This window comes from Felis catus, chromosome A1 (genome assembly GCF_018350175.1).
Source record: "Felis catus isolate Fca126 chromosome A1, F.catus_Fca126_mat1.0, whole genome shotgun sequence".
Taxonomy (NCBI): Eukaryota; Metazoa; Chordata; class Mammalia; order Carnivora; family Felidae; genus Felis; species Felis catus.
The window spans coordinates 26,606,994-26,632,590 of record NC_058368.1 but is presented as its reverse complement, the minus strand read 5'-3'; the positions used below and the strand labels follow the sequence as shown (position 1 = coordinate 26,632,590).

The window sequence follows — 25,597 nt, the reverse complement described above, 5'->3', positions numbered from 1 at the left end:
AACTTTCCTTCTTCGGCCATATCCCTCTCACATTTGGTTATTTATTCGTTCTTCTTAGTGCCACTTCAAAGAAATGAGATCCAAACTACTATCAGCCCATTTTCCAAATGGAGGAAACTGAGACGCAGAAAGTTAGGTCACTTGCTGGGACTCATCCCCCGGAGGCTGGTCCCGGAAAATTTTGCTTTGACCACTACATACTCCTCCAGAATCTCGGTCTGAGTCTATCAGAAATAGCCGCTGGCTCTCAGTATTTTTAAGCAGCTTTTAAGTTCGTGGAGTAGATGTACCAGATCTCTGTGCGCAAAGGTTAATTAAGCCACTATAAAATGCAGAAGCAGCCAGGCCTTTGTCTCCAAGGTAATAAAATCACAAATGATTCCTGTTCAAAATGAAGCTTATAATAATCTGTTGCCAGTGGGTTGTGTGCGTTTTTCTCATTTTAACAACATGTACTTCTCTCTTCAACAGAAACATTAGGTCACAAAAGCCGATCTCATCTACATCTTTACAATATTGTTTATCGTCTTTTTGCATACCAGAGATAGAACTGGTAATGAACCAGCCAAATTGGATTCCAGGGAGGATTTGTACTGACTTAGAATACTTTCAGAATCCATTCACAATGCCTCTGATTTATCATTATACCCTCGGAAGCCATTTATCTGGGGGCCGGCTTTTCAGGGATAGCACATCAATTGTGTGCCAGTTATTGGGAATTATAACACAGCTGATGAAGTGTGACAACACAGAGTCCGTTGGATTTGCAGTAGATTACAGGAGAGTGTTATAGAAGTCAGCAGCTATTAAGCTGAAAATGTTTCTGAGCAGAGAGAGCATGAAAATAAGGAAATTGACTCTATCCCGTCATCTGACCTCCGTCCTGTGGTCTCTGGGTTGAGCACAATTCCTTTCATCTCTGCCGCTGAGCTTTTTTTTTTTTTTTTTTTTGTACCTGCTTCCACCCACCCTCTCTCCCCCCCAAGTAGGTATCATACAAAACTAAGAACAGGGACGGAAGGTAGGTTGATACTTGTGGCTGTGCCATTTTGGGGGGTAAATTCAGCCATGCCACAGACTCAGTTATGGTCAGAAAAGGGAAGGCAGTATGTGATCTGATGAGGTTTTAGCCAATCGGTAAAATCCAAAACACCTTAGCAACCATGAATCATAGTCTTGTTATACTCACAACTGCATCCACTTGAAAGTAGCCCAGGTCAGGCTGCCCCTTCCCACAGTACACATGATATTCTAAGGAGGAGCTCATGGGAAGGGCAGTGTTTCAACCTTTTTGGAGATATCATCTAAAAGTTAACAATGGGGGGGGCGCCTGGGTGGCGCAGTCGGTTGGGTGTCCGACTTCGGCCAGGTCACGATCTCGCGGTCCGTGAGTTCGAGCCCCGCGTCAGGCTCTGGGCTGATGGCTCAGAGCCTGGAGCTTGTTTCCGATTCTGTGTCTCCCTCTCTCTCTGCCCCTCCCCCGTTCATGCTCTGTCTCTCTCTGTCCCAAAAATAAATAAACGTTGAAAAAAATAAAAAATATAAAAAAATAAAAGTTAACAATGTACATACTTTGTGATCCAACCATGGCCTTTTCTGATTTTATTCTAAGAGGAAAGAAAAAAATGCCCAAGTAACACACAAGAGTGTTTATTACAGCATAATACTTGGTGGTTAAAATATGGTAGCAGACAATTTGCATTTCCTGCAACAGGAAATGGCTGAAGAAAGCATGGAAATTATATACTATGGAATATTATGCAGGTATTAAAAAGAATAAGTTAGAGCTATGTACATGAACCTGGAAGGAGGTCCATATAGATCAATAAGTTACAAAAAGTTGGTTGCAGCCTAATGCACATAAGCACATAATACTAGATGACCAAACTTTACATCACCAGGACTTGGTTTCTCCAGAAAGAGTACCATCATGACGATATCATTTGTGAGTTTGAGGCGGGCTCATCAGCTCATCATAAGGCAGAAGAAGTCTGAATCCTAACTTAGGTTGGTTTTAATCTAGCTAGGGAGCTAGACTTAATAATATGTACATGCGCTGCCCATGTTTATATAACCCTGGTAATCCTCACGCAGTAAAAATATCTTTCATCCTCCAGGGAAATCCCTTAAGGTAGGGTTCCAGTGGGGTGTTAGGTAGAGGGGCAAAATGAAAGAAAGCATTTTAGATATGTTTTTCTTCAAAATGCGCATCCCTAAGTTTTACCCAAGACCCACAGAATCTGGATTTCCAGAAGGCTGGAGATAGGAGATGGAAAGGAAGGCCAGAACATGTCAAAGTGCCCCAGGTAATCTCACTACTGTTTTCTCCATTTTTAAAATTTTTTTCATTTTGAGAGAGAGAGAAAGGGAAAGTGCAAGCACGCGAGCAGTGGAGTGGCAGAGCCTCAATCTCACAACTGTGAGATCATGACCTGAGCCAAAATCCAAAATCAGACGTTTAACCGACTAAGCCACCCAGATGGCCCTCCTCCATTTTTTTAAGCAATTGCAAATGACTCTCTTCAAGTAAATGCCCTGCTTCAATGATCAAGAGGCAGCTGTGATGATGTTAGTAACAGTAGCATTTACAATATGCCAGAGGGGAGGTGTTAATTATTATTAACCCCATTTTACAGATGCAAATAGGCAGAAAGGTTAAGAATCATGCCCATGATTACAGAGCTAGTTTAGTAGCAGAGCCAGGGTTTAAAACCCAGGATGTCTAGTTTAAATGAGTTTAAATGAAGAGATGTGAGGGGCGCCTGGGTGGCGCAGTCGGTTAAGCGTCCGACTTCAGCCAGGTCACGATCTCGCGGTCCGTGAGTTCGAGCCCCGCGTCGGGCTCTGGGCTGATGGCTCAGAGCCTGGAGCCTGTTTCCGATTCTGTGTCTCCCTCTCTCTCTGCCCCTCCCCCATTCATGCTCTGTCTCTCTCTGTCCCAAAAATAAATAAAAACGTTGAAAAAAAAATTTTTTTTAAATAAAGAGATGTGAGCCACACTAAGTGAAATAGGGAAGGCTCATGAGCTCAATAAAACCTTTCCAAGTCCAAATTCCTCATTTATCTTGTCCTTTGGATGAAATGTTGAGAGTTATTCTATGTCTCAGAGCTCACCTACTGCCACACTCCTTGTCACTGAACTGCCCTTGCCCTTTGAATTATTCAGTGTATCTGGAGAAATGATTTTGAGAAAATACATTTTTACCATTTTTTTTTCTCTCTTTCCTCCCTCAGTTCCTCCTCTGCCATGGAAACAGGTTCCTTTCATAAGCAGAGAACTGTACTGAATCTTCCATTAGAAGTCTGTGCCCAAATGGGCTGAAATCTCATTATGTCTAGTTCTTCTTTACCATGTTCCTAACAGGTGTCACTTTCCGGACCTGTCTTTAAAATTAGCCTGTGAGTACTGGCTTGCTTCTGAAATCACTTGCTTAGGACAGGAGGAGGTGGTGAAGGAGACAGGCATGTAAGTGTTCTTTTGAAGGCCTGTTCTCAGCCTAAAATGTGGAAATTAAGTCTTTCTTACCTTCAAGAATGATGATGTTGTGAGAAGAAAGATGTTGTAAAAATTAAAGTCAGTTCTGTCACTTTTTAACAGTGTGTATTCCACACCAAGCCACTTGACTTTCTGAGCCTCAGTTTCTTCGTTTGTAAAATAGGACCAATAATTGCTGGTCTACTTCAAAAGGTTATTGCGTTGATCCAGATAAGAACCCAGATCAACCGGCTTCATGTCCGTTGGTGTCCATCCAGGCATCCATCCCTCCCTCCATCCATCCATCACCCTTTCATTTCTTCATTCATTATCTATTATACCTTCTGATAGTTAGCTAAGTGAAAAGTATATGTTAGGAGGCTAGGGGAAGAAAAGGAGAGATGAATCCCAGATTTGGAAAGAGCACTAAAAGCAGAGACAATGAGGTGATTAAGAACATAGAGTGAGCAAGGACCTACAACAGTCCATAATCCCATATTCTAATATTTTACATGCTATTCCAATTCCTCTGAAAGCAATCATTACATCTTGTACAAAAAGAATTAATTTTCAAAGTTTTCTTAAGACAGAGCCATCTTTTTTTTTTAATTTTTTTTTTAATGTTTATTTATTTTTGAAACAGAGAGAGACAGAGCATGAACGGGGGAGGGGCAGAGAGAGAGGGAGACACAGAATCGGAAGCAGCCCCCAGGCTCTGAGCCATCAGCCCAGAGCCCAACGCGGGTCTCGAACTCACGAACCACGAGATCGTGACCTGAGGTGAAGTCGGACGCTCAACCGACTGAGCCACCCAGGCGCCCCAAGACAGAGCTATCTTTATTTTATGCGGGCAGGACTCTTTAGTTGACATCTTCTATCTTACCTTTTCTCTAGGTCCCTCCGTTAAGTACAGTAACAAGTGAGCATAAGTGGACAAGGCTTGTAAGTCAGGCCTGCGCCTCTGATCCAGCCAGAGTAAATGGTATCTGTGGGGTGCTTTAATTCATGCCTGATATAAAGATAAACCTTAGGGTTACATACACAATGTATATAAAATACAGATTCTATATGACCCAGAAAAATATCTTAAAGGTAATTAATGTTGTATATCTCGCTATGAAGGACATATATTAATAATTTGAATTTATAAAGCCCTTTTCCATGTATTGTTAGATTTCTCTTTGAAGTACCTTGAGAAAGTAAAAATAAGAGAGTAAGAAACACGAGGTGCCTGAGTGCCTCAGTCAATTGAGCCGCGGACTCTTGATTTCAGCTTAGGTCATGATCCCAAGGTCATGGGATCGAGCCCTGCATTGGGCTCCGCACTGAGCACAGAGACTGCTTAAGATTCTCTCTCTCCCACTGCCCTTCACCTGCTCTTTTGCACGCATGTGCTCTCTCAATAAATAAATAAATAAATAAATAAATAAATAAATAAATAAAATCTAAAAAAAAGAATAGGAAACATTATTTCACTCTCCCTATTTTATAAGCAAAGTAACACAGAGTGAAAGAAACATGTGGCAGATTACACAGTAAAATCAGAAAATGAGCAAGAACTAGATTTGAGGTTTCTTAGATTCCAGACAGAGCTGATATCTCCATTTCAGGTGGTTACTGAACCCAATGAGTTTTCAGATTATGGAGGACTTCTCTTCTGACAATACTGCTGAATAATTCTAGAAATAACTCATTTTTTTACTAATTTCACAAGCCCTTAACCTAGGAAAGGGGTGGAAAGTGTCTGGAGACAGGGCTGGGGCAGGAGGCCAGAACCTCTGCTGCCCTGAAAGCCATGTCCAACGTTAGTTAGGCCTTTATCCTGAGGGCAATGGGAAATCGCAGAAGGGTGATGGGATATCACAGAAAGGTTTTACGCAGGGGGAATGTCCTGACCATTTAGCACCAATCACTGTGGACCTCAGTGGGCCTGCTGGAAGATGCACATCTTGGATCAGGAAGTCCAGTCGGAATTATAGCGATAAAAAGCATGTGAGAGAATGGTGGTGGCAGCTGTAAGAAACAAAGTGAATCGATCATATAAAAACGTGAGAACCAAGATGTCGTCCTTGCCCCAAATCCCACTGTTCTCGGATTTCTCCTTCTAGAATAACTGCACATGTGTTTCTGGTAGGAAAATCGTCCCTGCTCTTTCTCCTGCCTTCCGTAGCTCCCCGTCGGGCCCAGCCCCTGCAACATTCAGGAATGACAGTGGATTCAGAAGGCCCGGGGATCCCTGGCTCTCCATCACAACCACCGATTGCCCAGACACCCGGATTCCACAGCCCTTGAGCCAGCCGAGGCCGTTTGCACCACTTGGTGACTTTGCCTGCTGTCCTCACCAACGAGATTCTTTTAGTCTCCTCACACGAGGCCAGGCCTCTCAGCGCAGGCGGTGAGGAAGGTGATAAGGCCCCACAGATGCGCGCTCAGCAAACCCCGGGCAGGGCTGAAACTTGCGGCCAGCTTCTGGCCCGCTAGCCCTCTTGCGAGTCCGAGCACGCCCTGGGGAAGCCCCGCCCCCGGCCGCCTCCGCAGCCCTATTGGCTTACTCTCCTGCCACTCAGCAGAGCGCCCGCCCCTGGGGTCGCGGGGAGGCGGGATCCCGAGTCTCCTCCCCGCGTTGGCGCCTCCCAGCTCGCCTTTCCAGGCGCTTCCCTGGCGGTAGTGTCTCCGACCCTGTAAACGTTTCAAGGCCTGCTGCCGACTGGCGTAGCCGCTTTCTCTTTGGATTCTCACCCTGTGAGATGAACACGGCAGGGAGAATTCAGCTTTACAGGTGGGAGAAGTAAAGGTCACAGAGGTTGAGTGACTCTCCATAGAAGCACGTGCTGGGATTTTAGCAATGGTTCCAGACAGCCCCGTGTTTTCTCCTTCCTAACGTTGGCCCAGTCGTTAACCGTTCAAAACTTATTTCGTCATCTGCGAAACGGGGACAATGATAGCCACCTTGTGAAACTGGTGTGAAGAACACAGAAAAGAACAGGAGAAGAATCTAGTGCGAGGACTGGCCTGTGGTAGGTTGTTCATGAATAGTATGTGTGTAAGCCTCAAATATTCCCAGATCTTCTGACTTCCAGTCTGGGACTTTTTGTGCTAAACCAGTTTCAGAGGTCCGGAGAACTCGGAGGGTTCGGGGGTATAGTCAAGGGATTCGGTGAGTTGCCACATAGGAGAGACCCCGCAGCAAAACACACTACTCTGAGGCAAATACTAAACATTGTTTTTACTACTATTATTAATTAGATTATACTTTATTTTTTGTCAACTTTTGTCAGGCACCGTTCTCAACTTTGTTTGTTGACTCTTCACAATGCCCTGTGAGTTGCCTCCTATTAAAACGCTCACTTTAGAGAGGGGACACTGAGGCTCAGAGAGAGGTTAAATAACACATTCATGCTTAAAAAGCTGAAAGTCGTCAGAGCTGAGATTTATACCCAACCAATCTAGCTCATAAAGCCACGCATACTGATATTTGTGTTTCACGCTGTGACAAAATGGGGTTGTGATAAGATCTGTCTTTGATAATACATACTTTTGTCACCATCTACAAGATGCCGCTGACTTTTTTAAAACTCCTAAAGGGCAGGAGGAAGAAAAAACGAAACAGAGAGGCACCTAACTAAGTCCTTGACTGTGGACGGACTATATATGGGCTGATTATGAGAAACTCACATGCAGGCGCTATGTTTGGAATTCCATTTTAGCTGAATGTTCCAGACTGTCACATCCCTCAGTGTCTCCATGGAAGTGCCCACTATGGGAGAATGGCCGAATGACATGATTGGAATGGAATGCAACAGTCATCTTATCTGACCACACAGATACCTGCCAGGGGAGGAATGCCTCACATCCTCATGATAATTTTGAAGACTTTCTGAGAAGGTGATAATATTATCCAATTACCTCACGATCATAAGGTGTACTGTGTTGACTGCAAACCCTGTGGGCCTCATTCAGCAGGTATCACAGAACAAGGAAAAAGAAAGATTGAGAGGGAGGGGGGACCTGGTAGCTAGGAGGAGACCAAAGACTCAAACTGAAGGTTAAATCCTGTGAGATAGGAGCAGGGATTTGTCTAGAGGACAAATCTTGGATCAGGAAGTCCAGAAGGGATAATACCTACAGGGGAAAACTACAACTACACGGGAAAACTACGAACAGTTCGCCCTGGGAGCCAGGTCAGAGTTCCTGCTAAAGTGACATTGGCCTCTATAGCTGTGGTGGCCTTGAACTACACAATACGCTTCCATACACAGCTTCTGTTTGTCCAGAACACTCCTTTGACTCTTGCCCAATAAGAATCCCCAAGGTCTGGGGCTTCACCCTGCTCTTCTGTCTTCTCTTCCTCCACCTTTCCTGGTAAACCTGGGAAATTTGGAGCGTGAAGAGGGAGCCGAGTGGAGGCTACGTTTTGGCCAATAGTAGATGTTAGATGACGCTTGAACCTGACTGGTAGCAAAAGGAAGATACTTAGAGGGCCCTGTGTTCCCTTCCCCTTCTCCATCCATATCTTTGTTAGGGGCAAAAATCACCCGTATCTGGGGCTGGGAAAGAGCAGAGAGGTACATAGACAACATCAGACAGGTCGGGGTGGTGCTGGGGGTTGGGTCTCAAGCGCTCTGTCAACATCCTGAGATGACATTCTAAGTGACCAGAGAAAATTCAGTCGCTATTAAAAAGGGAAATCTAGGGCAATCCTGGTAGAGAAATATTGGTTATGAGATTTTAGCAGTGTAATTACAGCAGAGACCGATGAGGCAAGAGGCTGTGAGCTAATGACACCATCTGCTTGGAAAGTGGAGTAAAGGGTGGCATGAGCAATAAAGTCTTACGAGACTGTGGATTAGACAGGTCAGAGGACAGCTCTGGCCTGTGGCTGCTGGACACATGAGACAGGAGCAAGGCAGTGGAGCTAAAGGCCCAGGGACAGATAGCCAAGCAGTGTGGCTTCTATTCCAGAAATGAAGGGGCTTCACCAAACCACCATCCCCCAAGCTCCTCCATCCCCACCAACTGGTGATTTTCTTCGTGATATAAGTCGTGTCTACTGTGTTGCTTAGTATTCATTCCAAGAATGTCCATGTCCTTTTTCTTGGGCTTTTGTTGTACATCTGCTTGATTTTGGGTGCATTTACTTTGTGCTGGGCTTTTAGTAATTGGCTATAAAATGCTAACCTTTCATGAGTGATCCTAAAAACATGATTTCTACACAGTATTCTGTGCATTTACGATCTTAGAAAGGGAGACTACAGTCTTCTTCTTACAAGAAGCAGTGGGCTTAGCAGACCCTTCTTTTTTTTTTTTTTTTAAATATTCTTTTTTTTTTTTTTTTCAACGTTTATTTATTTTTGGGACAGAGAGAGACAGAGCATGAACGGGGGAGGGGCAGAGAGAGAGGGAGACACAGAATCGGAAACAGGCTCCAGGCTCTGAGCCATCAGCCCAGAGCCGGACGCGGGGCTCGAACTCACGGACCGCGAGATCGTGACCTGGCTGAAGTCGGACGCTTAACCGACTGCGCCACCCAGGCGCCCCTAGCAGACCCTTCTGAATAGCTTGGAAGGCATAAGCCAGGGAGACCCAGGCCGAGATAAGGAAAACAGTTCTTTCATTTGGAATCCGAAACATTTAAATATAGACACTTTGATGTTCACCTTGACACCATCATTAGCAAGTGGATTTTCTAAGTATTAAGTTGACACATGTGAAGTGCTGATACTCAGTTGTTTTTTTTTTTTAATGTTTATTTTTGAGAGAGAGACAGAGACAGAGACAGAGACAGAGGATGAGCGGGGGAGGGGCAGAGAAAGAGGGAGACAGAATCCGAAGCAGCTATCAGCACAGAGCCCAACGCAGGGCTCGAATTCACGAACCACGAGATCGTGACCTGAGCTGAAGTCTGATTCTTAATCGACTGAGCCACCTAGGCACTTCCTCAATCATTTTTTGATGCACAACAATGGTAACTTTATGTGGCTAAATCTTCTAGAATCTCAAATATATTAGGGGATGCTTAGCTTACCTGACTGAAGGAAAAAGACTGAGGAACTTCGGAGATCTAGATCTCTGTAGAGTGAGTATTCCTAATTGTAAACAATCCACTAAAAATAGTCTTGCAGGATATCTAATTAAAAACACTAGTTGTATTCATTTACTCATTCACTGTAACAGTAACAAAAATCATTGAGCATCTCCTGTGTCTCAGTCACTGTGCTGAGATAGAATAAAATGATGGTCCCTGTCCTGAAGACCACACCGAATAGGAGTAAAGGAGTAAGTATGACACTGTGGACAGTGTTATGGGAAGGAGGCCTGGGAGAACAGGAGAACAGCACAGAGAAGGAGCCATGAGGGTAGGATTCTGGGGAAAGAGAGGAGGGGATGAAGGAGGGAACGAGGGTGTGCTCTTATTAAAAGGTTTTGATGTAGGAGAGAAGAATTATAATTAACCAAATGGTCCAGGCAGGGAAGAGCATTCTACACAGAAAAGGGCAGAGACGACCACATGATTTAAAGAAACAATTTGTGCTTAGAGTGAGCATGAATTTATTAAATCTACAGAAAGACATTTCTTAAAGGGCTTTAAGTCAGGTGCCTTGTTGTATTCATGTTCGTAGACCCTGTGTTGAGTCTAGGACAGTGCCTAGCACATAGTAGGTGCTCAGTAGATGTTGAATTAAACTGATATGGAAGAATAAGCCTGAAGTTGAAATTTACTACATATTTAAAGGAAATTTTCTTCTCCCCTATTCCCTTTAGTCCATATTGATGAAGTTTCCATGTGTTCCTTGAAATCTTCTGTAAGAAAACATGCACTTCAGCTTATCTCTGAAAACAGATGTAGTTATGTAACCTTTTAATGTGTGCATCTAAGTAGATATCAGAAGTATGTCTTGCCTTAGGGGCTTTTTCAGTTCCTTATTTGGAATATTTATTGTATACTCTCTATAGGCAAGGCAATATGCCAGGCCCGGGAACATAGTGGTGAATAGGACAAATATAGCCCCTGCATTCAAGGAGTTTAATATTTTGTAGATAAGACAGTTATTAAATAATTAAACAAACATTTTCTAATTATAATTTACGTTAATAAAATGGAAAACAACACACAGATGCCATGGGAATTTATAACAGAGGGCATAGCCTAGTCTGATAGCAATTAGAAAGGTGCTCAATCAGAGGTTCTTTAAGGAATACATTTAAACTGGAATTAAATGGAGAGGAAGTAAGAGTGTTCTAAGCAGAGGGAACAGCATATGTGAGGACCATGAAGAAAGGGAAACTGGCCTTCTAAAAGAAGTGATTATGTGACTGCAACTGTACGCTGATGAAAACATCTCGTATGATCCTTGTAAAGTAAAATTGATTTATCTGTCATTTTAATCCAGAAGAACCTAGCACATGAGAAGGAAACCCATTTTGTTCATTTATTCCAGCACATATTAAATAATTGCTATGTGCCTGACACTTTGCTGGGCGCTGGAAATTAAGAGAGAAGAACCTCATGAACCTCTAGAAGTTTGTGGCCTTATGGGGAAACAGGTGAACCAACACACCATTAGAATACAGTGTGGTTGTTTCTGTGCTTTAGGTAAAATACCCAGTGCGCAGGAGTGATACGATCTTGTTTGCCTGAGAGAGTCAGGGATGGCTCTCAGATGAGGTATCTGAGATCTGAAGGATGAGGCCACTCCAGAGAGTAAAAGCAGCATATGAGGAAAGGGCATGATGAAGCTGGGGAAGAACAGTGAGTCATTGGGAATGACAAGGGAATGGGAAAGGAGGTGAAGTTAGAAGACTGGGCAGAAATTAGATCTTGAAGCATCTCAGAAAGAAGTTTTTCTTTTATTCTGTTGCCAATGAGGAGACTATAGAGGAGAATATGAAAGAGAGAAGAATCTAGACAAACTGCAAGGCTTACAACTCAGGCAACTGAGTGATAAGAGGCATTCAGAGAGACCATGACCTCTCCTTACTTATTTTTCAGACTTCAGCACATGATCACCAAAAGAGCTGACATGTGCATTAAGACCTTGAGGTTTTTGATCACCAGATCACTGGTATTCTTAGGACTTCATATTCTTACAGCCAAAGAAAAGTCTTTGCAAAGACAAAAAAAAAAAAAAAGTCTCAAGAAAAATAAATTATTTATCAAGTCCCAGCCTCTCCCAAACACCTCCTCCTTTTTGACTCCCCCCAGTTGTATAGCTGAGGCAATATTAGTTGCCATGCATTATGTCATTACCATCGATAGCCAAATAACTACATAACCACCAGAGGGCAAATGAAAATGGCCATAAAGACACAGAGTAGTAATTATTTTTGCATTAGCACCAGCCACACTAATATCAACATAGAACAATTACCATCCCTAACTTCATAGTTATGCTATAACCTCCACATGTCTTGCAGGAGTAGATTGATGAATGGCATGGGAGGAATACGCGACAATGGGCAGTCGTGCAGTGAGACCCCTGCATCCTATGTCTGTGGGCCATCAGCCACAACGTTGGTGGAAAGCCAGTGGGAGAAGTTGGCTTTGATTACCACTGATCTAGCCAGTCCCCAGGCAGAAACCATAATTCAGCTTCCCTTTCTTTGGGCCTCCAGGAAGTGAGCATTTGAGTGGGAGCAAAGCTACAGCAGTAATAACACAGCAGGCAGCGTCCTTTGCATTTATATCTTGTTATTCTTCCCATCACTAGGCAACCATTCTTTGTGCTTAAAACTACACATCTTTCTACATTGTAACACCTTATTCTTTGAAGTAACCATTCTGGTGTGCAGTGTTCTTAGGGGATATCTATTCTATGTATTTGTTAGGTTAACACAATAAAAAAAACCAAGCCGTTTTGAACCTCCAGCCTGATTTAGTAGCTTTTCTGTGTTCTCCTAGCATCATATTAGAGCATGGATCATAAACTTCATTTACAATCTCATATTTGTCCATTTCTCCCTCCAGAATGAGTTCCTGGAGGGCAAGTACTATATCCTGTCTATGCTTGTAGCCACATCCAGCATCTAGCACAGTACCTGGCTACTTGAACAATCCTCCATAACTGCTGGCTGGCTGGCTGGCTGACTGGAGATGAATGAATGTTTTCCCTGAAATTCAAGTTTGGTGGTCAAAAGTATCATTATTTGGTTTAAAGAGCAAGCCAGGCTAATTGGATAGACTTGGCCAGAAAGAATTAGGCAAAATGTAAGATAAAGAGATCTTGGCCTCTCTGGTTGGGGAGGTCTGACGTGGATGAGCCAGGTACCAGCTGCAGAGGCAAAGCCATTTGACTCTTCTGGCTAGGAATATCAAGTGACTTACCCAAGGATCTGAATAGCAGAATCACAATGAGCAAAATGGCTCATTATTGCTTAGGCCAGGAAGAAGAGCTCTCTCCAAGTAACTATTTGTGTCTTAAGTTGGATACCCTAGAAGCAGAGCTTGAGACAAGGAGTCTTGTCTAAGTGATTTATTGAGGACATGCTCTCAGAAGAAAGGGAGTGAGCAGAAAAGGGCAGAGGAAATGCCAGGATGTGACCCCAGCTGCAATTTGATTACCATGAGCTTTAGGATTGGTACCATCTTAAGACAAGGAAGATAACTCTTTATTTCTCCTATACGCCAGTCTCTGGCTGTGAATTGTTGGGAGGAGGGAACCATAACTGCCTGGTGAATACAACCTTTGTTTTAATGGAGAGCAATTCTCTGGGGAAGGGGGCAGCTGTGAGCTGTTAGTACTCAATTCCCAGAGCTGGGGGATGGGTACAGTGGCTAGTAAAAGTAGTCTAGGTATGGCACCAACAGCAGCTACTAGAATTGGGTAGTGTGAAATGATGTGGATTATAATAACCACTACCATTTATTGAGCACCTATTATATGTCAAGTGTTGTGCTAAATGCTACATCTATATCGGTCTATCTATCTACCCATATAGTCCTTAGAATACAGCTATTAAATAGGTGATATACTACCATTTCCATTGGACGGATGAGGAAACCTAGAAAATACCATATTTCATGCTTAAAAGATTTCCTTTTTGCATCTACATTCCTATGGATAGAATCAGGATATTGCATATTCACCTAGCCTAAATTCCATGCATTCATTCAATTCATGAATTCCACCAGTGCTTTCGAGCACCTATTACATACCACAACCGGGCTAGGCCCTAAAGAGTTATCAGTGAACTGATAGTCTTGGATCCTATCCTCAAAGGGCGGAACTAAGCCTCAGGCTCAGTTCTAATACCCATTGTGACCCATTTAAAAATATTGTTTGGACACCTGTTGTGTACCTTATGCTCCATCAGGCCTTGATCAACAAAGAATCTAGACCCCAGGCCTCTGTAGCAATCCCTTTGAATTCCTCACATAAAACATACTTCTGGGTTGGGAAAATCAGTTTTCAAGATTTTGTACAAACCGAGCACCACAGGCCCTTTCCCTGTGTGTGGAAGGATTGAACTTGGTGGTCTCCAAATCCCCTTCCAGCTCTCACAGCCTAGGATACCTTCTGATCATCCACTCTGCTCATGTCCAAATCCTTTGTGGGGGGACTGTTGTGGTCAGAGTCATGTGTCTACTTGGCCAGGCTGTAGTCAGGTACTGAACTAGGGGTTGCTGTGGAAGTATTTTGTAGATGTGATTAACATCTACCTAAATTGATTTTAAGTAATGATTATCTTTGATAATCTGGGCTTTATGTAATCAGTTGAAAGGCCTTTAGAGCAAAACTAAGGTTTCCCTGAGGAAAAAAAAAAATTCCATCTGTGGACTGCAGCATCAGCCCCTACCTGAGAGTTTCCAGTTTGCTGCTGACCTGCCTTATGGATTTCAGACTTGCCAGTTACCCTTAGAATCCCTTAAGCCAATTGCTTGCAATAAATCATTTTTCTCTTTGTCTCTGTCTCTCTCCATATATACATATGTATGTATACATATACATACATATATATAAATGTATGTGTATATATACATATATATATACAAAATCTCTCTGTCTTTCTGTACATATGCATGTGTGTGTGTGTGTGTATATATATATATAATATACATATATGTGTACTATAAATATACTATATATACCATATATATATATATATATATATATATATATATATATATATAATCTACTAGTTCTGTTTCTCTTGAGAACTCTGAGTGACACAGGGATCCACCGTGTCCTTTTTTTCTTATAATATTGTCTGATATGGATCAGTCTCGTATCTTGTGGTATGGATATTTAAGGCCCCCATCTGGGTTACTAGGAGGCAGACAAAGCACGTGCTTTAATCAATAACACAGGGGCACAAAAACATGAGAAAAGTTCAGCTTCTATTCAACTAACTTGTCCAGAATTTTGCAATCAGAAAATCATGCATGCAGTTCTGTGTTTTACACTTTGCTGGGATCTTTAAATTTTTGATCTGTATATGGGTGGGAGGGACTGTATCTTTTCATGTTAGGACCTATAAAGGTTTCATCCAGCTCTGTGTGTCCTCAAGTAAAATGTAAGCCCTATGAGGTCAGAGGCCAAGTCTTGTTTTTGTGTGTGTGTGACCCTACGGTATCTATACGGTGCTTAATAGACACTCACATACACAGGACATGCTGCATCAGTGTAGTTTCATTTTATTTTATTCTCCAGAGTATGTTACCTTTGGGAAACAGAAAACTGGCTCAGGTAAATGTAGGTTTGTTTGTTTTTAGGCAAATCAGTGTACCATCTCCAGGGAGAAGCTCTCCTCAGTTGGAGATTTATATCTGAAAAGCATTTGAGAGACTAGCCCTTCTCTTGTTTCTCTGGCCATTGACAGGGAGCAGGTTACTGATATGCATCAGGCTTTGCAAGCACTTAAAGAAAGATTATTTTTCACAGCAGCACATGGGCTGTTCTAAGATAGGGACAAGCATTGCTGGCAGTGGGAGGAATTACAAGGAGCTTTTGCCGAGACTCAGTCTAGGCTCTTTCTTGAACACAACCTGGAATAGTAGTGTGATATGTAAACAGCAGGTGTCCAATAAATCCGTGATCATAGGTGGACTGATTATTAACCCTGTATTATTAACACCCTTGGTGGAGAAATTAGGGAAAGGTCGAGGTCCAGAGCAGAGCTTTCTTCGAGGCCTCCTGGAGAGCACTTCTATTTATCCCCTTTCACAGAAATTGTTTGGAAACGACATGACAGTTATCCCAGGCAGGTGTTTGTGTGTATGGAGTCTGAGGATACTGAGTGATCAGCGGTCCTCCAAGCAAGTGAGCATGACTTTGCAGAGGGACAGATGTTCACCATCAGCTCAAGGTGGATGAGGTCAGCACCAGGTAGGGACTGCCTATTGCTATGAACACCTGACCTGAGCCTTCCTCATGGTCTGAACCTTCCTTTGGCTATTGAACACAACACGTAATGTTGATGTGACCCAATATTTAATATTGGGTAAACAGCAGACGTCCAATAAATCAGTGTTCATAGGCCAGCTGAGACGTGATCCCTGAATTATTAACACCCTTGAAAGAGAAACTAAGGAGAGATCCATGTCCTTATACAAATAACTTCAGCTTCACGTGAGAAGTTGTCAACTCCAAAAGACAAAGCATATCTATGGAGATCATAAGGGAGGGACTTCAAGTTGAGTCTAACCTATGATATGAAACTTCCATTAACCTGAGTGTGCACCCTGGGGTCTCCCATCCCTGGCCAAGGACGAAAAATAGTGTGCACCCTGAAATTGTGAAAATAGAGGCTAGATCTCGAGGCCCAAGAAGAATGTGGGGGCAGGTTTCCAGAATAAGCAGTTCCAGAGGATCAATAAGAAAATATCTCTGTGGAGGCGCCTGGATGGCTCAATCTGCTGGGCGTCCGACTTCAGCTCAGGTCATGATATCGCAGTTCACAAGTTCGAGCCCTGTGTTGGGCTCCATGCTGACAGCTCAGAGTCTGGAGCCTGCTTTGGATTCTGTGTCTCCCTCTCTCTCTGTCCCTCCCCCACTTGTGCTCTGTCTTTCTCTCTCTCTCTCTCTCTCTCTCTCTCTCTCTCTCTCTCTCTCTCTCTCAGAAATAAACATTAAAAATTTTTTTTAATTAAAAAAAAAAAAAAGAAAGAAAACATCTCTGTGTAACAGTGCCCCCAAAGCACTGAAAAGACAAAGAAAGAAACATGAAGGTCGAATAGCCTCCACCTCATAGGTCTCTGGAAGCTCCTTCTGCCGCACAAATTCTGTCACTTTCCTACTTGTCTCTGGTTCCTGCCTTCCCCCTGTCAATGGATTCCCCTCCACACTGGCAAGAGTGAATCTCTTAATGCCCTCTCCCCACTTAGCACCTTTGAAGTAAAAGCCCACATCCATCACAGGATACTCAGAACCTTCCAGAACTAGCCCCAACCTCTTTCCAGCCACATTCCCTCTGTGCCTCCCTTCACATTCTCTTTGGTCACAATGGTTTCACATTCTTTTAATGACTCCTTATTCTTTCAGCTTCTAGGCCTGAAATGCCCTCAGCAAAGTTATCAGAAGCTCACCAACCCTTCTAGGCCCAGTTCAAATGGGGTTTCTACCTCCTCGGGCTGAGTCCATCTGTCTTTCCTTGGTGCTTTCCTAATATTCCTCCTTTCTGTGTGCTGTTATACTCTAATTGTACAGTACATTCATACTTCAGTTCTCACCAGCGTGTGAGCTTCTCAAAGCCAAGGGCAGTGTTTTATTCTTTTTGAAAACTCTTTGCCTCATTTGGTCCTTGTCACTTAATAGATCCTCAATAAATAGAGTTGGACAAATGAACCAAATAATCAGTCCAGCAGCTTAGATCTCCAAGCCCGACCTTCTGACCTTCAGCTCACACTCAGGTATTTTTCTCAAGCATTTTCCATTTGACTGTTGCTCTGAAAATCCATGCTCATTGCTGTGTCTGACTTGCACCGCTCCCTCATATTTCCATATATTCTGTATATTCATGGTGCCTCAATGCGTAATTTGTACTCATATTGCAGGAAATGATACAGTCTTCTCAAAGACTATATTTCATCCAGCATTAAGCAGTGAATACTACTTAAGTCAATGATTTGTGATGTTTTTCTGTCATTCAATTCTGTGCTCTGAAAAAAAGAGATAATGGCAGGCAGGATCAAAATCTGGTTCAGAATTCCAGGAATATCCACTATTAGAGGGATGGGGACTTGGATACCCTCACTGCCTTCCTGCACTTATTCTGTATTTGAGAGTTGCCCTCAAATACACACGGACCCCGCTTTGATTCCTTGTTCAGGGAAAGGCTGATTAGTGACCTCCCAGAAGTCAGGTGCAGCCCTTGGGCCAAGACAGAGGCAAGAAATATGCTGTGACACCCCCTCCCGGCCTCCAAAGACCTTGCTTAGTAGGAGTGGGGTGTGGGTGCTCTGCTCTTCAGAGGAGAATCATGTTTGTAACCAAGGCATAATTCAGCTTGAATCAACACCCAGAACAAGCAATAACAAACGAGAGCTTTTTGTCATTGCTGTAGCTCCATGAACAAGATTATCTAAGCAATTAGAAGATAATTATTGTCTACATTCAGAAGGACAGAAGTGTCAGAATGAGACCAGCAGAAGCAGTGACATGGTGGATAATTTATTAGTTGTTGAGTGGCTGTTTTTCTCTCTCCAGGCCTTTGTGAGAGAAACATCCAAATGCCACAAGTACATCCCCGGGGAGCCGCAGGGTGGCAGGAGCCCAGGGTGTGGGAACATAACTGCCTTTTATCTGCTCTGATTTGGGCTTTATCAAATCTTTTGGCTCCCAAGGCATTCTGCGGCAGCAATGTTCATGATGTCCTGGGACTGGGCCCGTTCTGCCAGCTGCAGAGCACACGAGAGCCCAAGGGTCTGCAGAGGCTTCTAGCTCTTCCTCCTCCTGGGCCTCAGAGTCTGTGCTGGCTGTACTTCGGATAAGCTCTGACCAGGCTCCTTTCTAAGTTCTTCTGAGGCTCCAGCCTTGTCTCCTTTCATTCCAGATTGATTTCTTCTGGGCTCTGTGCCTGTGGGAGACTGTAAGGCTAATGATAAACAAATACAGGGGTAACGATGGGTTTTGCCCCCTTAGGAGAGAGTGGTGGGGCGTAAAGACATTTGTAGGACTCTAGACATCTACCTGTCCATCTGTCTGTTCATCTATCCATCCTCACCTAAATCTATACATCCATATATGCATCTATACACACATACATTCGTTCAGTAAAGCTCTGTTGTGCTCATTCTGCTCAGAGACCAGGGAGATTTTGCACTGAGGTTGCTCACAGCAGAGAGGAACACAGACAAGAAACCACATAAGCATCAGAGATCATTCTCTCCCATCAGCTTGGACGCTCTAAGGAGACGCAGAGATACCCACACACTCCGCAAAGACCAAGCAATAGTTTATACATAAAGTTTCAGCTTCCCAGGAAGATTTAAATAGGTGAAACCTACTGTTGCCAGTGTTTGGTCATATAAAGGACACTCTGAGCCCTGTGGTGACCATCCAGAGCTCTCTATCTTGTCTGCGTTTTCTCGCACCAAGGCCCCTACTTTCCCTATATCCCCACGTTCCTACACACACCCAGACACACACACACACACACACACACACACACACACACACACACACACCCTTTCCATTTGCACCAGCCATACCCAGGCATTGCAGCTCTCTGACACAATGAGTTGTTTCATACCTTTGTTGTCCTTCTGTTCTGTCTTCCAGGGCCTGGTGAGACCAACACAGCTCCTGGACAGGGTCCACCACCTCCATCACTGTGCCTTGTCCCTGTCTTCCTTGCACTAGTGTGTGTGTGTAATCACAGGTCACCTACTGACTATGTGCATGGAAAGCTCACTTATCTTTGCATCTGTGGGACCCAGAACAAAAGCCATGAAGTATTTTGAAACGTAAGTAATGTTAAATATTCAAGTATCTTTATTGCTCATTATATTTCTCTTCTATTCATTTGTTCACTAATACAATGTCAGATGCTTATTGAATACCTACTGTGTGTCAGGCTATATGCTCAATCCAATTTTCATGGTCTCTTCCCTTAAAACTGTCCTAAACCAGCATCTTAAAGGGTTGTGCTAATAGTGTGTGTTCAGGTTTGGGGGTGAGTAGGAGAAAAAAATTACCAGCTTATATTTACACAAGTGATTTATGCTTTTTACAAAGCATTTTAGAATCCTTTGATCAAGATCATGCATGGTCAGGTAAGGAGGGTTTTGCTTATTCCAACTCGGTGACACTGGGAGGCAACATGGTTCTAAAATCTGAGCTATGTGTCCTCTCTGGAGCGAGTATATGTGCTCACCAGCTCCGGATGCCACTTTGAATCAGGGGTGGGTAACAGATGGCATTTGTGCCACTCAAAGCATTGCAGGTGGCACTCAGCCACTTTGCCACATTACTATCACTTTGTACTCTTTTTCTCCCTTTCCCTTCTTTCCCTCTCCTATTTGCTGTCTTTCCTTTCCCTTCCCCTTTCTCTCTTCCAGATGATACTATTATCCCATTCATAGGTACCCTTAGGTTTTGCTTAGCATCTGACACTTGATTTACTTTCATTCCTAAACTGGATTACACTGAAACTGCAGAATGTGAAATGAGGGGAGGGAAGAGACAAAACTGGTCCAGCTTCTGTGTCCCTCAGGATGACTCTATTCCCTGCCCGACACCCTGAGGTGAAGGAGCTGCACCAGCTGCTCAGCCTGGGCCATAAACCAAGAAGGACCCAGGAAAGGGATAGTATGGCATTGTCCGGTTTAAGCTGAAGAACTTCAAAGATACACTCAGCTCTGTGCAGACAAGGGTCTGGAAATGGAGCCTAGGCTTTCTCCTTAGGGCTTCACATTGTTGCAAAGCCAGGCAACAGGAGCAGAAAGGCAGTGCTTGCTGGGCGCCTGGGTGGCTCAGTCAGTTAAGTGTCTGACTCTTGGTTTCTGCTCAGGTCATGATCTTGCAATTTGGTGAGTTCCAGCCCCGGAGCCGGCTATGCACTGACAGTGCAGAACCTGCTTGGTATTCTCTCTCTCTCTCTCTCTCTCTCTCTCTCTCTCTCTCTCTGCCCCTCCCCTACTTGCGCTGTCTCTCTCAAAATAAATAAATAAATAAATAAATAAATAAATAAATAAATAAACTTAAAATTTTTTTTAAATAAAGAAAGGCAATGCTTGCTTTCACCCAACACACACAGAAAACCCCTTTCTCCCAGCAGTGGTTTCTCCAAACCCTGCCCGGGAATAGTGAATCTTGACTGACCCTGATTTATTGGAGCAGAAGAGGAAAAGAAACAGCAGGCCCTAAATGTCAAGGTGAGGAGTGTAGCCTGGCAGAACGAGAGCCAAGAGTGTTCTGTGGGGTGGAGCACGTGACTAGGATCCTCAGGCCCAGAGGGACCAGGAGCCAGTTCAAGTGGGAGGTGTCGGGAATGCAAAGTCGGCTGTAGACTCAGCACATTAAAAATGTCAAGAACAAGGCAGAGAATAATGCGAGGGGAAGAGCGCCTTCTGTTTTGTGGGAGGCAGGTTACGAAATGTTAGAAGCGCACGTTTGCTTTCACGTGTCTGCTTGATTGCAAGTCCAATGTGCTGTCTGCTGAGACCCAGGAGAACTGATGGGGAAGTGGCATCCAGGAACCTGCTCCCATTCCAGGGAGTTCTGGCTCTGCCTTCCTGTGCTCCAGAGATTCTCCTGCTGCTGCGTAAAGAGGAATTTACAGAGCAAGTTGATCCAGACATGCTCAACGAAAAGTGAGCATTTATGGTGCTACTCACCAGGCCTGAAAGCTAGTAAGGAGTAGCTGGCCCTGCACCTGCCCAGAAGTCCATGTGGCCAGCAAAACAAGATAGAATAGGGAAACTCCAGGCTTACTTCAACTTGGCATCATTATTAAAGGCATTGAGGGGTGGGGAGCCTGGGTGGCTCAGTTAGTTGAGTGTCTGACTCCTGGTTTCTGCTAAGGCCATGATCCTGCAATTGGTGGAATCCAGCCCCACACTGAGCTCTGCACTGACAGTGCAGAGCCTGCTTGGGATCTTGCACTCTCTCTCTGCCTCTTTCTCTCTCTCTCTCTCTCTCTCTCTCTCTCTCTCTCTCTCTCTCTCTCAAAATAAATGGATAAACTTAAAAAAAAATAAGGACAGTGAGGTCAGTTCTCTATATTTCTTACCCCTGCAATCCTGATGCAGGGGCCCTCCTGGATATGTAGGAGAAGAGATTCTTCCAGCCTGAAAAACTCTATAATTTATGACTACCATAGCACAGTCTTCATGTCCAGTGGCTGAAAAGGAGCAACACCCAACCAGGAAATGCACCCTTGCCACTCTCAGCAGGAACCTGGCTGTGTTGACAGCCCCCACATTTGAGGTGCCCCTGGGAGGAAGGAGCTGGGCCACTGTCTTAGGGCCAACCAACAGAACTTAGTTTCCCCATTGGCAAAACCGGAGTAACAACACCTGCCCCATTCACCTCCAAGAGTTGTAGGCAGACTCAAAGAAGCCCACTCATGTATCTGGAAGCACCTTGAACTGGAAGGGATGCTCATTGCTCAGCCTTGGCCTGTTACAGTGGTTTTGGGCCCTGAGGCAGCGGTCTAACTAACTGATCTCTCAAAGGGATCTTTCCCTCATCCCTGAGTGCGGTATTCTGCTCTGGGAGGGCTGGATGTCCTTTGGTCTAGAGCACACTAGGCCATTGTTTGCCATAGGTCCAGGCAGACCAAGTCCAAGGCCAGGACATATTCAGGGGACTTCTCAGAACATCCTCTGGGGATGGGATGAGCAGGTCTGCTTGCTGCCTGGGTGGTGCCCAGCCCCTCCTATCTCTTCTTTTACCTCTGTGTCAAACAGCAAATTCCTGAATCACTATACAAAGTGGTGGTTGGAGCGATGTAACTTCCCCCAAACATGGCTCGGGACCAGTGACAACACCAGCCACCGTGCTTAGCATGTGTTATTAAAGCCCCTGTGATGTCAACAGAGAAGCACATGTCAGTTGGGCCCAATCTGTCCAGCTAAGTCGGGGAATGCTTGCCAGTCCCTCAGGATGGGCTGCCCTAAGGGTGAACTCGATGCCCGAGGGGTGGAAAAACTAACCATGCTGGAAGAGGACTGAAGGTTTATCACACAAGCAAACAGTGGGGACAGTGCTCGGGTCTGTAACAATGGTAACAGTACTAATTGTAGTATTCAGTGTGGGCTCAGCCAAGGTCCTTGGGGAGTAATAGTGTGGGGAGGTGCGCCGAGCCCTACACCCAGGCTTCGAAAGAAAAGCTCTTATCGTTACCCAGTTAAAAACAATGTAAGCAAAGCAACTCTGTGATGGAAACATGTTGACGGTGAGGGAGAGACTTGAGGGAGACGCTGAGCAGTTCCCAGAATACATTCCCACGTAAATTCGAAGAATGCTAGTGGAGAGAAGCCACTGCTCGCTCTCCTTTAAGCCAAATAATATCTTCCTGCCGGAACAGAGTTGTTCTTGGCAATTGGAAGTAAATGTGAGGAGGGAATCAAAACATGATGCCTGAGAAAGGAATCCATAAGAAATCTGAAGTCAGGGACATGGTGAGATATAACAAAGAAAGATGAGTTGGTGGCAGGAACAAAGGTTAACTGTAGTGGTGGCGCATTGGCTCCTAGGATAGTGTTGGTGACGGCATGCACTTGGTAGTAAGGCTGGGGCAGGAAGGCTGCAGTGCATCCTTGCACCTCCATTCTGAGGGCTCAGCAGAGGGTCCCTGTCCAGCCATGGTGACCTCAGGTCGGGTGTCCAGAAGCTGAGGCCCTAGCCCCTGCTGCCTCCTTGCACCATTTCTGAACGACCCTCCAGGACCTAATCAGTGAGGCCTCACCTTGCGATGCAGAAGGTCAACACAGAAGGTAGTGAAGCCTGGCAGAGAGTACTTCCTTCCCTCCACCTTCAGTTACTGGAACTGCCTCTGGTGGACTTTGGCAAGTTTGACAAATGGCAGGAGAATCTGGAAGAATTTCTTGGCTGGCAAAGGGGAATGGATGGTTGGGCACAGACCTGCTGCTGTAGTTCTTTGTACTAAAACTGTAGATGGCGGGCAGAAAGGGCAGCTTCCTTTCACTTCTTGTCACAGCTCATCCCCTCCTGCCTATGTGCAAACTCCTCAGGTATTAGCATTTGGGTAAAGATGAAGTTCTCTGCGGTGGCAAGAACAAATTCATCCCAAACACTATACATTCCTGCTTAGAGGCATCACGGTGTTCGGGTGAATCACCAGGCAGAGACGACTACACTTGCCCAACTCCAACATCCTTGACTCACAGAGCCACTCATGTAGACTAATACCCACTGTTTATGTGGGCACCTTTCTCCAAGTGGCTGGAAGTGGTTTACAAGCTGCTGGCTCATCCTCAGCATGTCCCCTGCAGGGAGAGCAAAAGGTGGGGAAGGATGAAGGGTAGACATAATCGTCTGCATTTTATGTGGGGAAACTGAGGCTCCATCAAGCCCTCGAGTGAAATGTGCAGACATGTGTGAGTCAGACACTGCCCGTGGAAGAGCAAAAATGAGTGATTCTGAATCCTACGTGGACTGTATTCTCATACAGCCTTAAAACAGGTGAGCCAAAATGCAGATTCACTGTATTTTATGTTTATAACCCATTTCCCAGTCCTCATACCATCTGTGACTTCTGCTCCATCTCAGTGTGACGCTTTTATTAACTTTAGAGGCCTCTTGACCATCCTCTCCTCCTGACCTACCCCCAGCTCTGACAGGTACCCCATTCCTGACATTTACTTCATTCTTGGTCATCACCTGATCCTCAGTATTTCTCCCATTGTGAATCTCTACCATCCTTTCCCCTTAACTGTTCCTAATCCATATACCTTAATTCCCCCAGGTGGGAATGGCAATAAGGTAAAGATTTGGGCTGGAGGGAAGTTCACAGATGGAGTATAAAGTGTCCATGTTACTCACCATTTGTTTCTGAAAATCAGAACATTTATTGGCTGAAAATTTAGGCCAAATCTAAATATCTTCATGTCAAAATAGCTGTAATAAAGCAGCTCTATTAAAATAGCTGCATTCAGGGGCACCTGGGTGGCTTAGTTGGCTAAGCGTCCAACTCTTGGTTTCAGCTCAGGTCATGATCTCACAGTTTGTTAGTTCGAGCCCTGCGTCGGGCTGTGCACTGTCGGTGTGGAGCCTGCTTGGGATTCTCTCTCTCTCCCCCTCTTTCTCTGCCCCTCCCCCGCTTGCTCTCTCTGTCTCTCTCTCTCAAAATAAATAAACTTAAAAATTAAAAAAAAAAAAAAGCTGCATCCAAAGGACTGAAAATCTAGATGTCACCTGCTTCTGGCACCTGACTGTGGTCCTCTTTCTTTGTGGCCCCGTCTTCTGTTCTGCTGTATTTCGGTGTGTGGTTATTCAGAAGACAAGTTAGCACCAGGGCAGCTTTACACTGTGTTGTTCCAAGCAAGGACTATGTAGGTCTCCCAGATGAAACCCGTCTAGAAGCCGAACAGGAGGCTAATGGCATGGCCATGTGTGTCTAGCTCCCCATGAGGCAGCCAGGCTGGCATCAGTCCTTTCCCCAACCTCCTTCCTGCCCCCATCCACCCACGAGCTCTTGTTGGGTCAAAAATGCAGTTCTCTGGTGGTGCCAGACAGCCAGATGATGCCGGAAAAAAGAAAGAAAAAGCAAAAGCAGATTTCTAAATTAAGCACAAGTCTCATTTATAAAAATAAATAACCACAGCCTAGCAACATGCTGACAGCTCAGCTTCCCTTCGTGATGTAACCTCTGTGGCTGGAGCCGGGGATGACACAGCCTTCAGAGGGCCCCACACCCTGGCCCCTCCCCGTGCAGAGTACTCATCTGGAGAGTGCTGACAGTAGCACTTTGAAGACCCAGCTTCGCATTCAAGGCCAACCAAGGGCCAGGCTCCATAGGGAGCGGAGAAGAGCCAGAGCTTTCCAGAGCTTTCCAAGCTTAACGAGGCTCCTAAACACCTACAAACTCTTGGCAGTAACTAACACACCTGAAGCAAAAGCAGATGAAGTTGTTTGGGCCGTTCTGTTGAAACAGACGCCCCTCCTTGAGACCACAACTTCTCTGTTCACCACTGAACGCCCAGTATCCAGCTTAGCACAT

At 44.6% G+C, this 25,597-nt stretch overlaps 1 protein-coding gene and 1 long non-coding RNA gene across 3 annotated transcripts; one reads left to right on the top strand and one right to left on the bottom strand.

The window, feature by feature from the left end:
- The first annotated feature begins 5,939 nt into the window (after positions 1-5,939).
- LOC109498125 lies at positions 5,940-24,597 on the top strand. Of its 2 annotated transcripts, none has more exons than XR_006594948.1 (3): positions 5,940-7,360; positions 19,192-19,376; positions 20,690-24,597. It is a non-coding gene; the product is annotated as an uncharacterized LOC109498125 (long non-coding RNA). The 2 variants fall into 2 exon arrangements; XR_006594947.1 differs by lacking the exon at positions 20,690-24,597 and adding an exon at positions 20,423-20,484 and having other exon boundaries at positions 6,024-7,360.
- A 184-nt stretch (positions 24,598-24,781) lies between these two features.
- On the bottom strand, positions 24,782-25,025 carry SMIM2 (small integral membrane protein 2). Its single transcript, XM_006944347.4, is given in 2 exon segments — positions 24,782-24,820; positions 24,822-25,025. Coding segments are annotated over 2 exon segments (243 nt in total).
- Positions 25,026-25,597: the final 572 nt, after the last annotated feature.